The 21,642-nt window shown below is 36.4% G+C and overlaps 1 protein-coding gene across 10 annotated transcripts in view; it reads left to right on the top strand.

Annotated features, from left to right (window-relative positions):
* adgrb1a (adhesion G protein-coupled receptor B1a) overlaps nucleotides 1-20,565 on the top strand; it is an 89,494-nt gene extending 68,929 nt beyond the window's left edge. For 6 of the 10 annotated variants that reach the window (XM_059568258.1, XM_059568264.1, XM_059568263.1 and 3 more), the window contains 13 exons: nucleotides 719-821; nucleotides 972-1,122; nucleotides 1,341-1,410; nucleotides 3,369-3,435; nucleotides 4,230-4,315; nucleotides 9,546-9,644; nucleotides 12,222-12,393; nucleotides 12,492-12,587; nucleotides 12,675-12,714; nucleotides 13,788-14,440; nucleotides 17,356-17,391; nucleotides 17,490-17,648; nucleotides 18,946-20,565. In XM_059568258.1, the coding sequence (XP_059424241.1) occupies nucleotides 719-821; nucleotides 972-1,122; nucleotides 1,341-1,410; nucleotides 3,369-3,435; nucleotides 4,230-4,315; nucleotides 9,546-9,644; nucleotides 12,222-12,393; nucleotides 12,492-12,587; nucleotides 12,675-12,714; nucleotides 13,788-14,440; nucleotides 17,356-17,391; nucleotides 17,490-17,648; nucleotides 18,946-19,140 (1,927 nt within the window). In that variant the 3' untranslated portion in view covers nucleotides 19,141-20,565. Of the gene's footprint in view, nucleotides 1-718; nucleotides 822-971; nucleotides 1,123-1,340; nucleotides 1,411-3,368; nucleotides 3,436-4,229; nucleotides 4,316-7,188; nucleotides 7,270-9,545; nucleotides 9,645-12,221; nucleotides 12,394-12,491; nucleotides 12,588-12,674; nucleotides 12,715-13,787; nucleotides 14,441-17,355; nucleotides 17,392-17,489; nucleotides 17,649-18,945 lie in introns of all 10 variants that reach the window. The other 4 variants (XM_059568265.1, XM_059568267.1, XM_059568261.1 and 1 more) reach the window with 3 other exon arrangements.
* Nucleotides 20,566-21,642: the final 1,077 nt, after the last annotated feature.

Genomic DNA, 21,642 nt, shown 5'->3' with positions numbered 1-21,642 from the left:
AACATTAAAGTACGTCAACATATTCTGTAAATCCACAAAATAATGATCTTTAAAAAAGCATCATATGACCCCTTTAAAAAAGTACAGTTTCAAATAAATGCTGTTCTTTTGAACTTTATTAAACAGCACAACTGTTTTCAACATTGTAACTTAATGATAAAAATATATTTTTGAGCAACAAATAAGCATATCATAATGATTTCTGAAGGATTATGTGACACTGAAGCCTGGAATAATGGCTGCTTAAAATTAAGCCTTATATATATATGTATATGTTTTAATGGACAGCAGTTATTTTAAATTGTAATAATGTCACCCAGTATTCCTGTTTTTACTATTTTTGATCAATTAATGCAACCTTGAGTCTGTATACATAGTACATGATAATTTTTTCTTGTACTTATTATTGCATTAATAAATCCTTTTTTTCATACAATGTATATGTGAAATAATTGAAAGTTTGCAAAAATTTATTTTATCTTTTTCTTATCTTTTTTTTATTTTACCATGCTATTTCCTCCTTTGCATCTTGTGCTTCAATGATCTGTACAGATGCTTTCACTTAGTCAGTGTCACATCTTGGTCGCCACTTGAAATTATACATCAGTTCAGGTTCCATTTATGTGTCCATCTATTGAAGGCATGGTGGCTGAATTATAGCGAGCAATAGACGTCATTCAGATGTATTGGCTCAGTGTTTCCGTGTGTTTTTCTTCAGGTACATCCGCTCAGAACGCTCTGTCATCCTCATCAACTTTTGTCTGTCCATCATCTCCTCCAATGCACTCATACTTATCGGACAAACTCAGACACGGAACAAGGTATGTCCAAACAAACACAAATAAATTGATAAAACCCGTGATCAACAAAAAAAATATTCTTAATCTTCCTCTTTTACCTTTTTACATTCCTTCCTTACCTTTGATGGATGGACTCTCTTTCTTTCTCTCTTACTATTTTCTTGCTCTTAGGTTGTTTGTACTCTTGTGGCTGCATTTCTGCACTTTTTCTTCCTGTCCTCTTTCTGTTGGGTTCTCACGGAGGCATGGCAGTCTTACATGGCTGTGACTGGCCGTCTTAGAAACCGCATCATACGCAAACGTTTCCTCTGTCTTGGTTGGGGTGAGGCTTGTCTTGTATCTTCTAGGCTTGTATCTTCAATTATAATCTGTTTCTTCTGAAAAAAAATGACCCAACTGGGTAGTTGATGTAAAATTTCACTTGGTTTTAGCACCATTGTGTGGTACCATGTGTTATAGTCTAAAATCTTAGATGATGTTTAGCTGAATTTAATCAAAGTACTCAACTACTTTACAATTATTTCTGTTCCCTTTTTATAGGTTTACCTGCTCTCGTTGTAGCAATTTCTGTTGGATTTACCAAGGCAAAGGGATATGGCACTGTTAACTAGTAAGTGTGATCTAGGGATGCAACAATAAAAAAAAATTTCAGAACTGATCCGATAACAAACATTTTGAGTAGCAGCCAATTCCGATCTGATACAGCGCATTTAAAAAAAAAAATCAATGTAGAATTTATTTTTAAGTGTAACTTTACCAGTAATTTACCAGTAAAGACTATGTGTGAAAGAGGCTAAACTCTTCCTCTGTATATGTTGTGAATTTGAATTGCTTAACGTCATCTGGAAAAACAGTGTGCATTATCTCACTAGATTTGTAATGTAAATCATTTATAAACCTTTGCCACCACAGGACAATCCATCAACCCATGTCTAAATATGTTATGTATTGTACATTGCGATTTCAAAATAAAAATTTCTGCATGTGGCCAAATATTCAAATATAATGGATTTAAACATTATTTATTCACGCTTTAAAGTGAAAGGTCACCATGTCATTGGCGCCCTCTGCAGGTATTGGTTTTAATACATAATGTATTATGTATAGGCATATTACATTATGTATTTTTACACTGTTGTTCAATACAATCACGTAATTTCTTGGTTTTGATATTTTATTTGAGCCAATTATTATTGCCTCACCATTAGTTTATATATAAATAGTCATAAAAAAGGCTGGTTTTCACTTAGGTCTGATTGTATTACAAAAAAATATTAATTACCCAATTTGTAGATTACGTGATTACCAAAATAATCATTATTTACAGCCCTAGATTAGTTAAAATATTTCTAAACACAACTGCATTGTTTTACTTTTTGTAATTAAACGACAAATATTTTGTCATTGAAAATTTCTTAAAAACAGTATTAAAATATTGTCACGTTCAAGTGAACCAAGTATCTGTATTTTGTCTCATCTCATGAGCTAAGTGTTTTGTCACACCCGAGTGTCGATAAGCGATGATATAGCTCATAATTTTCCAAGCGTATGATACAGCTTTTATTCTTCAGGTCAATCATATATGCATGAAAAAGAAAATCTGTTTAAATAAAGAAAGCAATAACTTTGCCATAGTATCCTTTCAAATGTTAAAGTTGTCACAGTCATTGCTGCCCTGCCCTGCCCCCGGAAAAAAAGTTCAGGCTCAGGATTATATATATATATATATAGAGAGAGAGAGAGAAAGAGAATTTATACTATAAAATTCAAAGACATTTCTTTTAAATGCATTGCACAGCAATGAAGGCAGCAACATATGATAGACAGAATAGAACAAAAAAGACTATTGATAATCTTTCATTGCACAAAAGTATAATACGAAAGGGTATGGCTCCAATACAGAGCGGCACAAAGTGATTATGCACATTCCGTGCGCAAAATGAAGCACTTGAAGCAACACAGAATCACAGCATGCAGTGCTCCGCATAAACAGAGAAGAGATATTGCTGTGTAGTTTATTATATCTGTCTAATATTTTATTGAGCCTTTTCTTTTAACAATTGTGCGCTCTTGAAGAGAGTTTCCTCATTTTGACTGTAGTAACCGAATGCGACATTCAGTTTGAATGCTGAATGGAGGATGGCTATGGAATGGCTTCAGAACACTTATAATACACAAAAACGTTATGGTGATTTATAATGTTTTTGTGCCTTTCGTGGGGCTCAACAACAACACAATAGTATATGCGCTATATCGGATTTGGATCGGTTTGCCAGAGCCGATAGCGATACTGAGTAGAATCGGATCGATGCATCCCTAGTAGGATCATGATGAAATTGATCAGTCGTCTATTTTTGCCTATGTAAAGTAATTCCTATTGCTTTTAATGGCCAGTCGGTTTCTGCATTACATTCTTCAAGTGGACACTTTTAAATACATTTTTAAGCAAATTAATAACAGCCACATTATCTGACAACCCCATCACTGATTTTTCTGTCCCTCTGGTCTCTCTATCCTTTTTTCTGTTTTTCTTGCTCTCACTCCCTCTTTCTTTGTATTTTGTGTTAGTTGCTGGCTGTCTCTGGAAGGAGGATTGTTGTACGCATTTGTGGGACCAGCTGCTGCTGTCGTCTTGGTACAATTTCTCTCTGTGTTTGATTTATTCACAGAAATCTTCTGTCCCTCATTTCCAGACTCAATGTTTAATGTTGCTAGCATCACTGCACCCAAACATAGAATTTTATAATAAATAAACCACAACAATTTCTTATGAATGAGAATGCAGACAGTTCCAGATTACAACCTCATAACTCATAATATCCAGCAAACATGTGTTTCAGTAGATCTGTTTAAGCACAACGTATGCCAAGCGTACCAAGTGTGGACATAATAGTCATTACACCGCTGAAGATTAATTAAACAAGATCTGGATTTAGACTATATTAACATGGATTACAGTGATATCTATTTTATTCAATAACAGATTTCATTTTGTCAGACAATATAATGGTGAATTTTCTATACAGTCTCATAAGAAATGTTATTGTAATGCAGTTTTTGTCTGTTTAACCAAAATGATTCTGTAAATTTTTTTAAATTGTATATTAATATTACAATTACAAATTCCAAGTGTACATTGTCTATTAGTATTTGCTGTAGTGTCAAAAAATGGTATTCAAAATCATAGCTTTGGGAAATTGACTCCTGAAATTATCATCACAATCCTAGTGCAGAATTAGCTTGAATAGCAACATATTTAGATATTTTTATTAACAGTACTGTTACATCATTTTAAAACGTAACAAAACCACAAGTTAAATTAGATTAAATATACATCACATTGGAGACCATAGGACCATTTCTCTATTGTGAGACTGGGCTGGATCTTAATATGCACATGTGTTCACCTTTCTCCTCTCTCTTCACCAGGTTAACATGGTTATCGGGATTCTGGTTTTTAACAAACTGGTGTCTAAAGATGGCATAACTGATATGAAACTCAAGGAGAGGGCCGGGTATGCCTCACAGCATTCCTTCATCTCATTGGCAACCAGCTCTAAGAAAGAGATTCATTGGCCAGACCTTTCATCATATCTCTCCCCTTTCCAGAAGAACACGTTTTGTCATTAATGAATTAGAAACACTACAAAAAAATTACTTTCTTAAAATAATCATATTAAAATGACCTTAAAGGGTTAGTTCACCCAAAAATGTAAATTATTAGATGTTCTACTCACCCTTGAAGCACCCTAGGTGTATGACTTTTTTCTTTCAGAATAATCCAATCAGAGTTGCTCTTCCAAGCCTTTCAATAGGGGTAAGCGGGTGTTTGTTGTCAACAGTTCAGAAGAAGTTAAATAAACTGTGCGCATCTGTAATAAAACGTCCCTCACACGGCTCCGGGGGGTAGTGATGCGCGGGTCGGGGTTTTTTCCAACCCGCGGGTCCCGCTTTTATGAAATTATTTGGCCCGCCCCGCAAATAAAGTAAAATTTCTTGACCCGCCCTGACCCGCCCCACGCATCGGGGACATCACGGAAGTTACGTTGCTACTTAGACCTTCTTATCGTAACCTTATCAATATAGGCTATAGGTAATTGCACTATGATTGTTCGTTCATGAACAAATCTTTTAGGTGAACGAATCGTTCTCGTTTACGTAATCCACTGACCATAGACAGTAAAAGATTAATTTCTTGTTCAATGAAGTTCCTCCCACAGCAGCGTACCAGCGCGGCGCTATTAGCAGTGCATGTGCAGCTCGTGAACAGCTCTGTGAACTGCTGCATCCTGTCAAAAAGAGTTACTCAAGATGTGACGGAGCATGTGACTTGTTGAATGTATTGAACGAATACGATATTCTCGTAGGTGAAAGAGTTGAATGAACTGATACATCTCGTTCGTGAATGAAATGAATGAGAGTATACAGGATCAGTGAGTCAAGCATGTAAATCTCGATCAGCAATCAGCAGATACAAAGCGCAGTTATTGGTGCACATACGCTTGTTTTCATATTTGGAATACAGAACATAACTCCACGTTTAATCCCCGATAAAACCTTGTGCTTTGTTAATCTGAACAATTTATTTAGACTATTTATTTAATGCGATCATGCACACACTTTAATATTTTTACGTTCATTGACTTAAGACATAATACATAAGACACTCTTTTTCGCCAACTGCTGGCGTATTTGTGTAATATGAAGAAATGGTCACTGAACAAATCAGTGAATGAATCATTTTGGTGAATGAACTGAAAATCAACGAATCTCTTGAAAGAATCAAAACTTCCACCACTAAATTCTATGCAACATAAATAGATTTTTTTAAATTTTGTTTTTAGTGACCCGCCCAGCAATAAAGTGCCAATTTCTTAACCCGCCCCAACCCGACCCGCGGGTTATGAGACGACCCGCACACTACCAGGGGGTGAATAAAGGCCCCCTGTAGCGAATCCATGCATTTTTGTAAGATAAATATCCAGATTTCAAACATAATAAACACTTTTTGTTTTGTTTTGTTCTCTCTCCACGCTCGTCACTATCCACGTTGTGCTGACGTACTACTACATCCGCCTGCATGTCTTCCGGTTCCCAATGGTCAGCAGAAGTGAGAAAAAAAGTGTTTATTACATTTGAAATCTGTATATATATATCTTACAAAAATGCATGGATTCGCTACAGTGGGCCTTTATTCACACCCCGGAGCTGTGTGAAGGACATTTTATTACAGATGCGCAAACTTTATTTTACGTATTCTGAACTTTTGACAAAAAACACCTGCTTAACCCATTTAAAAAGGCTTGGAAGAGCAAGGACAATTTTTAATATAACTCTGACTGGATTATTCTGAAAGAAGAAAGCGACATATACACGTAGGCCACATACACACATTTTCATTCTCGGGTGAACTAACCCTTTAACATCCCTAGGTGAAACTAATATGATTGTTTCCAGAGACTATAAATTCTTCTATACCTCGAGTTTTACAGAAAAATTGGCATTCAAAATTGGCAAGGTTTATGCTTAAAAGTAGAAACAACTACATTTTTCATCAGAAGAGAGGGGAAGAGATTGCAAAGGACTGATTATTGGTCCCGTCGACAACAAGATGACATTTCTGCTCACTCATTGCATTTTTTTTTTAATTTGCGTTGGTGATTTGCCATGTGTGGCTTAAACATTTCTCCAGCTTCTCTTGATTTTTAGGTGTTGCTGTGCATCTTGATGTTTAAAAAAGCTGTTTAAATCCATGTGTGCCATGTTTCTGTGTGTGAAATGTTTATTTGAGGGGCAGTCACAAAGGAGCCGGCAAAGGAAATCTGACATAGCACGTCAGCTTCATGCGTCTGATCGATAGCACTCAGGCTGAGCGAATTTCTTATTTTGTTTCCATTGATTTTGACAAGTTTTCAGTCGTGCAAGTTAAATGTCATTGAAGCTGAAGTATGATCCGAGAATTGTTATTATAGACCTCATTATAAGGGTTTCACAATCGTATGCTGTCCATCTCCGTGCCATGTACCATCAATTACACACTGGAATTGTTAATCTTCCAAGATTCACATGCCTTCTACCAATCAGACTTCAGAGCGGAAACATGGCCTGAGATTTATTACCGAGAAGACGAATATTACTCATGTTATGACTCATGATTGACTGTCTGTGTTTCCTTTTCTGGGCTGTGCTCCACTGCCTACAGGCTGACGCGTGCCCTTAGTGGCATCGTTTTTGCATCAGATTGTTTTCTTTCCCTTGCCCTTATCTTTCCTTTGTGTTTTTAGATTATTATTATGAATATTTCATTTCAACTATGTTGTGTTTGCCTCTGCTATGATCTCTCTGATCGACTGTGTTTGTTTTTGTGCTCTTTGAAACATTGTATCAGAGTTACCACAGCATCCCCTCGCTCACACTCAGGGCTCTCCTCTCTGCCCCGCCCACCCGACACTGATTGGCTGAGATGCAGGTCCGTCCACCCTCTAATTTAGCCTCTCCCACAATACAGTTTTATATTAGTGCTTAAATTTGCCTGATGCCATCATAATGGGATTCTAGGATTGTAAATTTTCAGAATAATTCTGATGGAAGCATGCTGGTTAGGTTAAATGTGCTTTAGATTACACATTTAGATTTAGAATAGCTTTAGATTAAGTTTTCTGATTGTTGTGTGGATCCATAAATTAGTTTGTGTGTGTGTGTGTGTGTGTGTGTGTGTGTGTGTGTGTGTGTGTGTGTGTGTGTGTGTGTGTGTGTGCGTGTGTGCGTGTGTGTGCGTGTGTGCGTGTGTGTGCGTGTGTGTGTGTGTGTGTGTGTGTGTGTGTGTGTGTGTGTGTGTGTGTGTGTGTGTGTGCGGTGTTTGGTAGTGTGTGAAAGAATGCTTTTATGTGGATTTCATTGTCTGGACATTTTGGATCGGATTGGATTTTAAATTTTCATTTTTCTTTTTGAAAGTCAGAGTTCCGTTTGTGTGTAAGTAATAATGGGAAATATTTTTGCAATTCCAAAACTCTTATCTATATGTTTGCTTGAATATTTTCCAGCCGCATTGCGTTCTCAGCGGAAACCGATTAACTGAAGGCTGGCTGCTGTTGTTTGGTGCTGATAGATGGGAAGGGTGAATTAGATTTAGAGGGAGGATTTTTTTTTATTCTTTTTTCTTTTTTCCTCTCTCCTTCGCCCTTGTTCTTAAACACAGTCTAATCATCATTTGCCTAATTAATAAGCGCTGCTGTTAATTCTGCTTAGTGAAGGAGTAGCACTTTGGATAGTCTCTGTTCACCTGTAAATGCTGACATTTTCTTCATTTTTAGAGTTTTAAAGGGCATTTTGACAAATTGTCGTGGCTCTCATCAAGAATTTGTGCATTGCTTTATTACCTGCGGCAGGACAAATCAAAAGATGAACTGTTTTTCAAAACTGAAGGGTACAATAAAATGAGAAAGTTTGTTTCAATATTTGGTAAAGGATCATATAAGCTCTGTCTTTTAAGTCCCTCCAACTCCACGAGAAGTATGTAATTCAAAAAATGCTGATTGCTTTTTAATATCACTGGCTCTAATTGGGGTAAATTTGGTCACTTGGCCTTTTGCTTGGAATTGAATTTCTTATGTGGGGTTTAATCTACATGTCTGCCAGAAGCAGAATCAACTTCCTATACGTTTGGAAAGCCATGCCAAGCTGATGGCTTTAATTGTTTTTTGCAAGTGGCTATTTTGTGTACAACAGCATTACATACACTATGATAATTCAGCTTTGCCATAACATACATTTTATTTTTAAATATATTAGAAAACAGAAGACAGTAACTTTAGATTGTAATAATATTTTAACCATGTTACCCTTTTAACTGTATTTTGACTAAAATTGTGGACTGTTAAACAATGCAGCTTCTCTTATTATTTTTTTATTCTTATTTTCTAAAAAGGGAATGCATGTTTTGCACATTTATCACATTTCAAGCAAATGTAAAAATGCATTTAAGATCCTCTGTAGAAGTATATTTTAAAAATCTCAAATATGGTTCTATGCTGTACTGAACACATGATTGTGTGCTGCAGTTTAATAAAACAAAACAAGCCACACACATATATATGCAGAGTTTGATATTGACAGTTATGACTGTAGATGACTTTAATGTCTCCTAAAATGACCGTGATTTAGTTTGAGTCTATGAATGCACGATCTCTGGCTGTCAACACGCATGAATGTTTGTGGGTATGTTTTTCAGCCAGCTTTTTTTCGAGTTCCCATGTCTCTCTCCAGGGCCCAAAGACAGATGCAGAGTGGGACGGATAAACTGCTCGCAGCCTAAATCAAGCAAATTCCATATGGCATACTAATGCAAAAGAAGATTTTGATGTCATTGATATGACAGAATCAAAATCTTATCATGTAGCATTGTACATAGACTGTCAGTGGAAATAAATGATGGTAATCTATACATACATGCACTGCATATAGAGTTTCTTTTTTTTTTCGCTAGCTGTTTGTCCCGCATGTTCAACCAGGCCTATTTAGATATGAAACTATTGTGAAGGCATCTTTTCTGTTATTCCCGCACTCTTCCCAAAGTCTCGACAGAGATCTGCCCTGAGTGAGAGCTGGAAGGGGATTCTGTGGCCGCTAGTTGTGTGTATCTGCGTGGATATAGATGTGTGTGTGTGTGTGTGTGTGTGTGAGACTGTGTGTGTGGTTAAATGTCAGCGTACATGTGTATTTCAGTGTGTTGATTTGACTTTGCAGTCAGATGACAGTGCCACTGTACAATATGACGCTCAAATGTGCCAAGTGCGGAGTTATCTCGTCGGCTGACGTTTCCACCACAGCTACCAGTAACGCCATGTTAGTCCCGCTAATTATTTACCAACTCTTTGATGCTCTGCCTTCGGTTCTGTTTTCCTTTCTTTCTGCATATTTCTTACCTCACCATTCTTTTTCTGGTTCTCTCCCCCATTCATTTCCCTCACCCTGCTATTGCTCCTTAGCTGTTGTGTCAAAAGTGATCAGCAGAGACAGAGCTTTTATTTTGTCGCAATGCTAAATCATGCAGATGCAATATAGGAGCTCATCTTGAAGCCCTGCTGTGTATGTTTGTGTGAGTGTGCAAGCGTGTTTGACCAGACAGTTTCTTGCTAGAGATTACCATGGTAACCATAATTTCTAATTTTAGTTACAAGAAATTACTTTTAGTTTTCATCCAAAACAACTTGCAGTGCATTCAGTTTGTGCATTCCCTGGCATTCAAACCCATGGTTTTTGTGTTGCTAGCATCATGCACTACTAGTTACTGAGTTAGTGAAAGATCAATATATAATCTAGGCATAATCTTTCACCTATAAATAAGCCATTTTGAGAAGTCTGCTATGCAGTTGACAGATGCATTAGCACTTTCAGATATTTTTAGTAAATATTCAGTGTTGTTATTGATAACTAAAACTATTGGGTACTGTAATTGAAATAAGGCTTTAAAATATGAATATAAAAATTAGATGAAAAATTAACATTTAAATTGTTGCTTTGGCAACTACCTGAAATACGTACTAAAATATCCAAATCTAAAATGGATGTAAAATAGATAAATAATATAAAGCAAAATAGAAATAAAAAACAATAATAATAAAAGTAAGCATTTATAGTACATAACAAAATATTTAAAAAAATAAAAATTAAAGTCTCATTCAAATTATATATACTGTAATATACTATAATACTATACAATTAATAAGAAAAAAACGCTGATAATATTCAGATAAAACATGCTACTTTCATCACATTTATACACATTTCAGTTGGTATAATTCAAATGAATTAGATTATATTACATACTGTATACTGTATGTAGTGTATATCAGAGATTTTAAAACTCATTCACTATCACTAGTGAATTCGCTAGTCACTATACTAAAAAAAAAAACATGTAGAAACAGTTTTCACTCAGAAATGGCTATTTAATAACAAATAAAGTATAAAAACTCAAACAGTATTTTCTTGTTTTTTTTTTTATGGTGTAGCCATAAAATGTTACTGATTTTTTTTTTTTTTTTTTTTTTTTTTTTGCATTTCTGCATTTTTCTTTTTTTCTGTTTCTCTTGTGATGACAGTAGTGATATGTAGCTTGTACTCTGTGGTATTTTGCTGGAAACTATGGTTGCCATGAGACATTTTTGTAAGGGCTATTAATAGCTGCTATGTCAAGAATGGCTTATCTGACTGTGAGACTGCAATGAGCTATATTTATCAGGTCTCTGTCATTAGCCTGTTGCTGGTACTGGCTGGGTATTTAACTCCGCAACGTGAGATAAAGAAGACCAGCCATTCATTAGTGTTCGTGAGTATGTGTAGAATGGTGTTGTATGTGGCAGAAGTTGAGAAGCAGTAACAGAGGTTCAAATAATGCAACCTAAATTACAAATTCATATACAGTACATTTATTTATTTGCTGGTGAATTGTAGCAATTGGTAAACATCTCAGCAGATGTGTAGAGTTAAAGGTCAATGAGGTTGTATTACATTATGTGTTTGAGATGTCTGAGGTTGACTACATTTGCGGTTAGCAGTTCTTGCGTACAGAATGTCAGATGAAAGCTTTATAGGACTGAGCACTTCATAAAGACAGTTAGGTTCATGTGTTTATAGGGTCTGTATATCTGTTTATGAAAGACATCTATTGTAATGTATTTAAAAAAATTAATTGTGATTATTTTCCCACAACTTCTTTTTTGTTTATATGAACATCCCTGATGTGTGTGTATGTGTGACTGGCAGAGTGTGTGTTTGTTGGTGCATTAAAAAGATACAAATTCAGTAGACAGGAGCAGATAAATAATTAAATAAAAAAATAAATAAAAGGCAGAAATAAAATGGTAAGAATAGTGAGATGTAGGACTTGCCAAGCATGCTAACACAATCCATGATCAGGGGAGAGTTCTTCTCTAAAGACTACTGAAATGTCTACATTCCTTCATCTTTCATCCTCTCATTTGTCTTTCTCTTTTTCATTGTCCATTGCTCCTTTTTTATTGCTTCTTTTGGCTTATTTTTCCTGTTGCACCTATTCAAATATAATTTGAACTGTGATTGAACCTACATGTTTTGAGCACTGATATATTGATATTGTTCAGGGTATAATCAACAAAAAGGGCAACTGTAGCTCATATTGAACACCGTATTGATCTGTGTATTCATATATTAATGCTCTTTAGTGCAATACCACATTCATATTTGTAAAACACTCCTCAGACTTCCAGGAAATCAATAATATATGTGATAAATATTAATTAGTTTTATAAGAAATTTCTAAATATCAACCAAAGTCATTCCAAAGGAGAGGCATATGCTTTAATTTTGCCCTCTTTGTCATTATGAATGGCAATTGTGAGATGTACAGTCACTCAGTGTAATTCTACTCCTGTCCTGTAGGGCGTCGCTCTGGAGCTCATGCGTTGTACTGCCACTGCTGGCTCTCACTTGGATGTCGGCAGTCCTGGCCATCACCGACCGCCGTTCAGCCTTGTTTCAGATCCTTTTTGCCGTCTTTGACTCCCTCGAGGGCTTCGTTATTGTTATGGTGCATTGCATCCTACGCAGAGAGGTGAGAGAACCTGCCTGATATCTGGTTTCAAATTGGCTGACTTTTTAATAATAGATGCAAATTACATACTTAGAGGTTTTTTTTCTACAATGAATTAGGTACAAGAGGCAGTAAAGTGTCGTGTTGTTGACCGTCAAGAGGATGGAAATGGTGACTCTAATGGATCTTTCCAGAACGGCCATGCTCAGCTGATGGTGAATTGCATCTAAATATCTGTATTTCTGTTACACATTAAGCATAAAATTGTGGTTTAAAGCTCTCATTCTCATTGTTTTCTCCAGACCGACTTTGAAAAGGATGTGGACATGGCTTGTCGATCAGGTGAGTCTCTCACAACATACGCTCCGGTCACTTAAAGTTGTTGTGACATCCCTCTGAGAGGTTAAGACAAGACTAGTGCCATTTTACAGGCCACACAATGCATTTTCTTAAAGGAGATACAGAACACGATCTGATAGCTGGCAGAAGCAAAATGCAGATAAATAGACTTGTCTGTTCCCCTGCCATGCCTCAGATCTGCCGGCCTGTCCTAATTAAGTCCCTCATGACATTTCATTATCAGATAGCAGCTTTCTTCTCTGATAACTATCGCAAATGGGATTCTGATTATTTGTCAAGACGAAATATCAAGCTAGCATCTGGAAATAGAGACTTGTGATGTGATATTTTTTGCTTTTTTGAAGTGTGAAGGACTAAAAAGTAAGCCTTCAATCAGCCTTCCTTCAGTTAGTTGCTCTAAATACTTTTCACATGTGTCGCTGAAGCTAAAGTTTAATTCTTGGCTGGATTATTGTGCAAAGCATAATGCGACTTTGCTTGCTCCTGTTTAATACTGACCTTTTTGTACATTAGCCAATTATTACCTGATAAATCACATAATGTATAATTAGCTTGCTGGATACTCATGGGAAAATCTAAATAAGAAGAGAGACTGATTGATCCTTTGTGTATTTAAACCTTTATAATTCCATCTTTGATTATTCTGTTTTTCTGAAACATATCAAAACAATCTTTAGGACTCGTCTGTTGTAAGTAAAAATAAGTTATCTGTTTCATTAGAATTGTACTGTCTACTCTTTCAACTTTCTAGCTCATAAAATGCAAACACAAACACAGATTACTACAGAATTTGGAAAAAGTAAAAATGATTTTTAAGGCCTTTGCAAGCAGCTGCATTTGTTGGATTTGGTCTTTGTTTTTGTTCTGTACCATGTTAGACCATAAACAGTATTATTCTTATGATTCAGCAAAGTTTTATTTAAATTGATTACTTCATAATTTGAGCTGAGCAAAAAAGAGCAGCAAAATGTAGCACTGCTTTATCAAATCAGCATGTGTTTTCTCTGCTGTGATCTCTTTTCACTTACTAAGGCTTATTCCCTTCTGATTTGCAGGCACCCTAAAGCGTTCCTCCCAACAAGGTGAGGAGAAGGTAGCTTCAAAGCAGATCACGGTACAGAAAGGCTCCAACTTCAACACCCTTCCTGCCAGCATGGCAAAGGTCCACCTGCAAAATGTTGCTGACTACGCCAGCCACACTCTCACCATGCGCCGTGATAAAGGTGGCATTGCCGGGGTCAGTACAGAGCTACCTGGAGCCAAATCTATTTACATCTGTGATGGTGAGCTCTTTAAGCAACTGGATGGAGCCCCAGGAGACAGTGGCGGTCCCGAAGGAGGAGGAGGTGGGTCAGGCCAGGGTTACATGCACTTGCCCAACAACAACAACACCCTTAGGCCCGCAAAGGGCGGCAAAGATGACCAAGCCACCAAGTACAACATCAGCATCGAACAGTTACCCCAGACCAGGCTCATCCACCTGGCCAACCCCGCTGGCACCGATCCCGTGCCAGGCTTCGGGTTGAAGAGCCTGCCCACCGACCGAGTCAGCGTTTCCTGCTCAGAGAGGGACCCCCCAGTGCAGACAGTGCAGAACATCTCCAGTGAGTCCCAGATGACAAACACATGTGAGCAAGGGGACTCTGGGAACTCCGGAATGATGTCTAAGAGTGAGACCGTCTCAACACTGTCTATGAGCTCTTTGGAGGTAAGAAACAATGATATTCATGAGATCAAACAAAGCAACCCTCTACACGGCAAGCAAATCACTCGCATATGGGACAGAATTTTGCACTAGACAACTAAATTATGCATATATCATTAGCCATTGGCTAACAATAATTGAAGGAACTTTTTTTTTTTTTTTTTCATTCGCCATTGATTTGAGTTAGAGAACTAAGAACAGTAACTATATCAGTGTCCACACCAACGCATAATAACGTTCTGTTCATAATTTTTTTTTTTATCATTTACTGCTGTAAATGCTCAAGCTCATTAAAGTAGGATCGATTCTCATTGGCGTCAATGTTTTTATCACTGTTAAATCACTGTGAAAGTGATTCCAACAATATTATTCCTTTGTGTCATAATCGTTATAGTTTGAATTTAATAGTGTAAACTATTCTTTTACATTTAAAATGGTTTTAAAAATGAAATATTTTTGCGTTATAGTCTTTGGTGTTAGATTTTTACTCACGAACAAAAATATTCTGAGAATTTGAGAGGTTTTCCTCTTGCCATCTTTATAGTGCACTTTTCTTACTGATATCATATAAATGGATGCACAGCATATTCTGACGGACTGTAAACTCCAGTGCATAGGTGTCCGACTCTCCATTGTTTTGGTGAGAATTTTCTTTTTCTCACATGCACTCACAGAGAGAAAGTGAGGGAATCATATATATACCATTAAGAATCAGTGAGCTCCATGTAAATCATCCTCTTGTTTTTTCTTGTCAGTATGAGTTTGTGTGGAATTATTTAAGCAGAAGCCACTCCCAGTTCCTTCAGTAGTGGGTGGAGCAAATGCACAACTGGCAATGTCATTGGCTAGCGCTCACATATCGCCATCTCCGTTTTGATTTTAGCAAATCAGTTTGAGCGAATGCAGACAATGTTATTAATATTCATAAGCCCAGCAACTCATCATCAGACCTTAGTTAATTTTATATGATTGATAGTACACTTTAACAAATCATTTTTCAAAGTTGTAGATAAAACTGAATGATGGAGTGTTTTACAAATGCCATTTTAGTTTTTCTGCTTGAAAATGTAATGTTTAATTTACTGCTTCTTTGTAAATATTTCTCAAATTTGCTATCAATTTGAGTGAAATTTGTTTTTAAAGTAATTTTTCAGTAGTATTACATTGTTAATATTCTTGTTAGCTTTATTTACAGAAACATTACATGGCACAGTCTGGCGAGTGAACTAAAAAAATTGTGATTCTTTTGCTAAGCTGTTTGTAGAGGGTTGCAAAGTGCTATACATCCTTTTCCATTTCCTCATTGTAGACAAGCTTGTTTGACTTCATTTTGTCTAAATAATGAAAATGCTCATCACAGTTTGTACTGAAAGATTCACAGCCTAAATGAATCAGAACCCCAGTGACACAGCAGCTTTCTAAATGACTATTCATTAACGTTTAATGGCTATCAGCGCAAATGTGATTGCATCTTACAACTCTGTAGATGCTGGTCTTGCTCTTTTTTTAAATCACCTTGTCTTTTCATCTTCATCACCTTTTTTTTCTCTCAGCTGTGATTATTTCTAGTAACTGATGGACACTTTGATTTCTGGTCCAAAGAAACTTGCTGTAGACCCATCTGCCTACAAGGCTGTGAATTCACATCAATGTTTGTCATATCTGCCACAAGGGAGCGAGTGTCCTAATTTATGTGCGGAGTGAAAAAAGCATGTTTGTGGCGAGTGTCTGCGTAGAGGACTGTCATTACGTGGCTCAGAGTTACATTTCAACTGACATCAGCCAATGCACATGCACTCGCTTTCAATAAAAACTGCGTCGAAACACTTCATGGAATAAAAAATATGCAGATTCAAAAAGGAAGGAAGTTAAAGAAGGCTTCATAAATTATGCCTCTTTGCATTTGCAGTTATCCCTCTTAGAAAAGAAGGTCTATGCAAAGGTCAGATTTTGCTCATGCTTTAAAAGGGGAGCAGATGACAAGCGTGGATTCCTCCTCACCTAAGGCCAGACATGCACCCAGAATGCATTGTGGGCTCACAGCTGTTTAGCAACGCACAGCGCAGGCAGAATGTCAGACTGCCCTCAGACGCTCTCCAACAGGCTAAAGAAAGGCCATTCGGTCACAAGCTGTTTACCACATGCTCGTGCCAGGAGCTCCACGGAAACTAGCAGCACAATGCTTTTACAAAATCTGTCCAAAGTGCCCGAAATTTTACAATTGATTTTCCTCTACTTATTGCATCTGGGCCATTCTCAAACAGTATTGACTTATAAAATATTACAAAATATAATAAAATAAAAGTTGTTTTCCCTATATTCATTATAAAAGGATTTATTAGGATTTATTACATTTTATTCCTTTATTATCTTAACATTACTACTAATCACAAGACAAAACTTATTTTGTTACTTTCTGTGTTTTCAAAATCAAAATAGCTTAAATTTATACTGATGACAATTATATGAAATTTTATATTAGTTTCTTTAAATGTTAATTTAACATATTTATTTAATATTATATTTTTTATTAAATTAATAATAAATTGTATTGTGCACTAATGTTTATACATTTTTTATTATATTATGTTGATTTTCTTTTTCTCTAAAGTTAATTGTTTTATTTTATTTATTTATTTTGCACTTGAACTAGAAAAACTAAATTAGTATAAATAGTAAATATATAAATAATGTATAACAGAAAAAAAAGAGGATTGCTCAAGATTAAACTATTATGTACAGTATTGAATTAGGCCTTTTATATGGAATTTCTTGAAATCTATAAAGTCTTTCTTATGAGTGAAAAGTCTAAGGACATGATTGTCACTATATTTTGGGAATGACCCATTTGCTGTTTTCCCCCTAAGACAACTCTGAAAGGATGCACAATAACATCCCTTTCTTATTTGCCCTTTTAGAGACGAAAATCGCGCTATGCAGAGCTGGACTTTGAGGTCAGTGTAATGTAAATCTTTCCACTAATGACAGCAGTCTTGTGTGGTGCAGTTTCGTTCATCTCTGCAAAGGTTTAAATGCGGGTTTTGTCTTGCAGAAGATCATGCATACACGCAAGCGTCACCAGGACATGTTCCAGGACTTAAACAGGAAGCTGCAGCATGCAGAGAAGGACAGAGATTCTCCCCCAGTGGACGGGAAGACTGGGAAGAGATGGAGCGTGTCATCAGGAGGAAGCGATAAAACCAATCTTAGTGTATGAACTTATACTCATCACTCTCCCTCCTTTTCTATTTGTCATTAAGAGGATCTCATAAAAAATATATATATTTTGTATTAAAATCAAAAGAAATTATACAATACCAGTCAAAATTAAAAAATAACTATGGTTGTTAAAAAAAAGACTCTAATGCTCACCAAGGCTGCATTTATTTGATCAAAAATACAACAGTAAGACAACAATATTGTGAAATATTATTACAAATAAACATTTTCTATGTATATATATATATATATATATATATATATATATATATATATATGCTATTTATTCAGGTGATAACAAAGTGTAATTTTCAGCAGCCATTACTCAGTCTTCAGTATCACATGATCCTTCAGAAATCATTCTAAAACATTAAAAGATTGAAAATTATTTTGTAAGTGACATGACATACAGCCAAGTATGGTGACCCATACTAGGAATTCATGCTCTGCATTTAACCCATCCAAAGTGTAAACACACACACACACCCGGAGCAGTGGGCAGCCATTAATGCTGCAGCACCCGGGGAGCAGTTGGGGGTTCGGTGCCTTGCTCAAGGGCACCTAAGACATGGTATTGAGGGTGGAGAGAGCATACTTCACTCTGTCCACCCACATTCCCTGCCAGCCCAAGACTTGAACTCACAACCATGGGATTATGGGTTCAAATCTCTAACCATTAGGCCACAACTTTTTACCAGTAGTGTAAATTATACTTTGCATTGAGATATTGGAGTGTGCAAGTTTTGTGAAATTTTCCTGATGAGTTTATAATATAATATGATATTATATCATATTATATAATGAAAATGTCTTTAATTATTATTTATAGTGATCTTGTTAATGCAAGGCAGCATTTAATTAAATTCAGTTCAGTTTTTCTATATTAATTCATTAATCAATTTGATAATGTATTAAATTCACAATAACAAAACGTGTTTTTTATCTTGACATTACTAATTACAGGGCATACTGTAGCTTAATTTTATTAAAAAAAGAAAATTTATTCGTTTTATTGTATTTTTTTCTACTTTTTCTATTACCAATATCAAAATATAAGTACATTTATATTGACCAAAAGACATGAAATCAATTACTTATATTTTTCAATAATTATAATAATGTTATAATATGTCCTGATAATAATATTCATTTTCATCTGGCTGGATGGCCTCATTGGCAGTACTTCGACAAGTATAGTTTGGTTGTACTTCATGTGACCTGATTTTGCAGTGAACTAAAAATTTTACGAAAAAATTCACCCTAAAATATTTTTATTCTTGTTAATGCAGGACAAGCAGCAGACCCCCAGTAAGCGGGCGTGGGAGGGCATAAGGAAGACCCACTCACCACCGTCATGGGTGCGTAAGGAGCTGGAGCCCCTACAGGCCTCTCCTCTAGAAATGCAAGCGGTGGAATGGGAGAAGGCCAGCGCCACCATCCCTCTGATGGGCCAAGAGATCATGGACCTGCAGACGGAGGTCTGAGAGACCCCCAGAGCATTCAGAGAAACAGAACAAACTACTCGCAGGGAAAAGGGACAGAGAGAGGGAGTGAGATTTGAGAGTGTGGAGAAACAAAAGTATGCAAGGAGAGAGAAAGCAAGATGGCTGTGCAATTTTTATTTGTGTTGTTTTTTGTTTTGTTTTTTGATCCTGGAATGGCCTTTTCCTTAATGTCAAAGCGAATCATAACACTTTCGAAAAACCAGGTCTGAGCCTGTTGCTATGTTAATGAGCTGGCGCTACCAAGAACGGCTGAACTGGGCAAGTTGAATGCTGGGAGTGACTGACTGAAGAGAAGGACTGAAATTCAGAGTAAGAGCAGATGAGCCTTAGTGAGTGGCCTTCAATTTCTTACACCTCTGGATACACACAAACACACAACACACAAATTAGTGATCATGTCACATTTATGGAAGAGAGAGAAGAAGCTTTCAAATTTCCCGGTAGGAATCAAGTGAGCTACACGTCATTCAAATCAAATTCTTGAATATTATTAGTCGTATTATCATCGTTGTTGATCAGTGTGACACACAACACATGCGTACGCTTGGGGCGCAAGAGGCGACGTGATTGCCCAAAGCCATTTGACTGTTAATCTGTCTCAAACGCTCTTCTGAGCCAGTACAGCCCACTGCTTCGCCACTGTGCTGTCCTGTGCACCGCACCGACCTTGGGATCTTTTGAAAGTCGGTCGAGGCCGAAGCGACTTCAGCATAAGATTCAGCTCGGAAGCAGGTTGGCGGTCCAGCTGGTGGGTTCATGAGAACCGACACGTCTTCATTCGCTTGATGTTTTCATCAGAATCACTGGAGCTGAGAGACCTGAAACAAACTGCTGAGTCTCAGATTGCGTGCAGAATCATGTTTGAAAGAGAAAACGGAGATGAATATGAATATATAAATATATATTATTAATAGTCATATATGAAACTGCAGAGGGGTGTTATTCTCTGGTTAGGTTGTGGTCGCACACAGAGAAAGCACAAGACTCACTCCTCAGAGTCCTGTTGTACAGCATTGTAATTATTTCCAGAAGAGTTCTACTAAATTAATTTTAGCCTATACATATCTTTCTTACTGTGCTTGGGGAATATTGTTAACATTATTATAGTTATCATTGATTCTGATTCCAACACCCCCAAATTTCATTGGGTTAATGGACTTTATCAGTGTTCTGTTACATCATGTAACGGTGTGTATTTCGGTATCACTGACTGTCACTCCAGATGATACGTACTTGCCTGAATTCTCCACCATTAACCCCTCCTTCTCCTCCTCTCCCTCCTCTCCCTGCCTTTCCACACTCCCTTTTTTAATTTCACTGGGGTTTCTTTGTTATTGTACAGTTTTCAGAGCACAAAATGAATGTGTCATATTTCTAATAAAAAAAGTATATCTATATAATAAAGGGTTAGATGTCATATTTATGGCACTGTGAAACTTTTTGACGTCTCGTTGGCTGTGGCGAGTGTCCAGATAGATAGATGGATGGATGGATGGATAAACAGTTGGATGATAGATGGATGGATGGATTGATGGATGGATAGTTGTATGTTGGGTGGATGGATGGATGGATGGATGGATGGATGGATGGATGGATAGTTGTATGTTGGGTGAATGGATGGATGGATAGTTGTATGTTGGGTGAATGGATGGATGGATGGATGGCTGGATGGATAGATGGATGGATAAACAGTTGGATGATAGATGGATGGATTGATGGATGGGTAGTTGTATGTTGGGTGAATGGATGGATGGATGGATAGTTGTAAGTTGGGTGAATGGATGGATGGATGGATAAACAGTTGGATGATCAGTTCAAACATATCAATAAAAGTCAATTCAAAACATTAATACATAGTATATAAATAATACTAAAATAACTACATGCTCTTTGCTCTGCATTTTCATCTGATGAGTCTATAAATCCGCTGATAAAGATTTAACCAATCATAAATGCTTGTGATAATGAATGTGTGTTATTATTCCATTAAAATAATACATTAGGATTGGAGTCACGGGAATGTAGTGGGAGGGAAAATGTGGCCATGCTGCAAATAGAGGGCATTTATTCCATGTCACCACAGAGCGACCCAGTGTCCTGAACCTAATTATGTCAGCATTAGTTACTCAACAGTTTTTTAATACATCGCTGCTTGCAATAAACTAGAAAGAATACTATTATAGAAAATAGATCCATAAAATTTGCATTAATAGATCCACTGCTGCTACAAAAACAAATAGTATTGATGAATCACATATGAAATACATTGTAAATGAATAATTAAGCATAAGAAAGAGACAAGAAGAAGAGAAAATATTAGAACTTAGTTACAGTAATAAAGAATATAAAAATATATCACATTGATGTTATAAACATTGGACAGTTTTATTAACATTATTTGAAATTTAAGGTACGGCCTAAAATTTTGTTTGCGAACACTCTCAATTATTTTTAAAAGGTTCATGTGTTCTGTATATATGA

This window comes from Carassius carassius, chromosome 15 (genome assembly GCF_963082965.1).
Source record: "Carassius carassius chromosome 15, fCarCar2.1, whole genome shotgun sequence".
Classification (NCBI taxonomy): Eukaryota; Metazoa; Chordata; class Actinopteri; order Cypriniformes; family Cyprinidae; genus Carassius; species Carassius carassius.
Note: the sequence above shows the minus strand (reverse complement) of the source record. Positions and strands in the feature narration are given on the sequence as shown.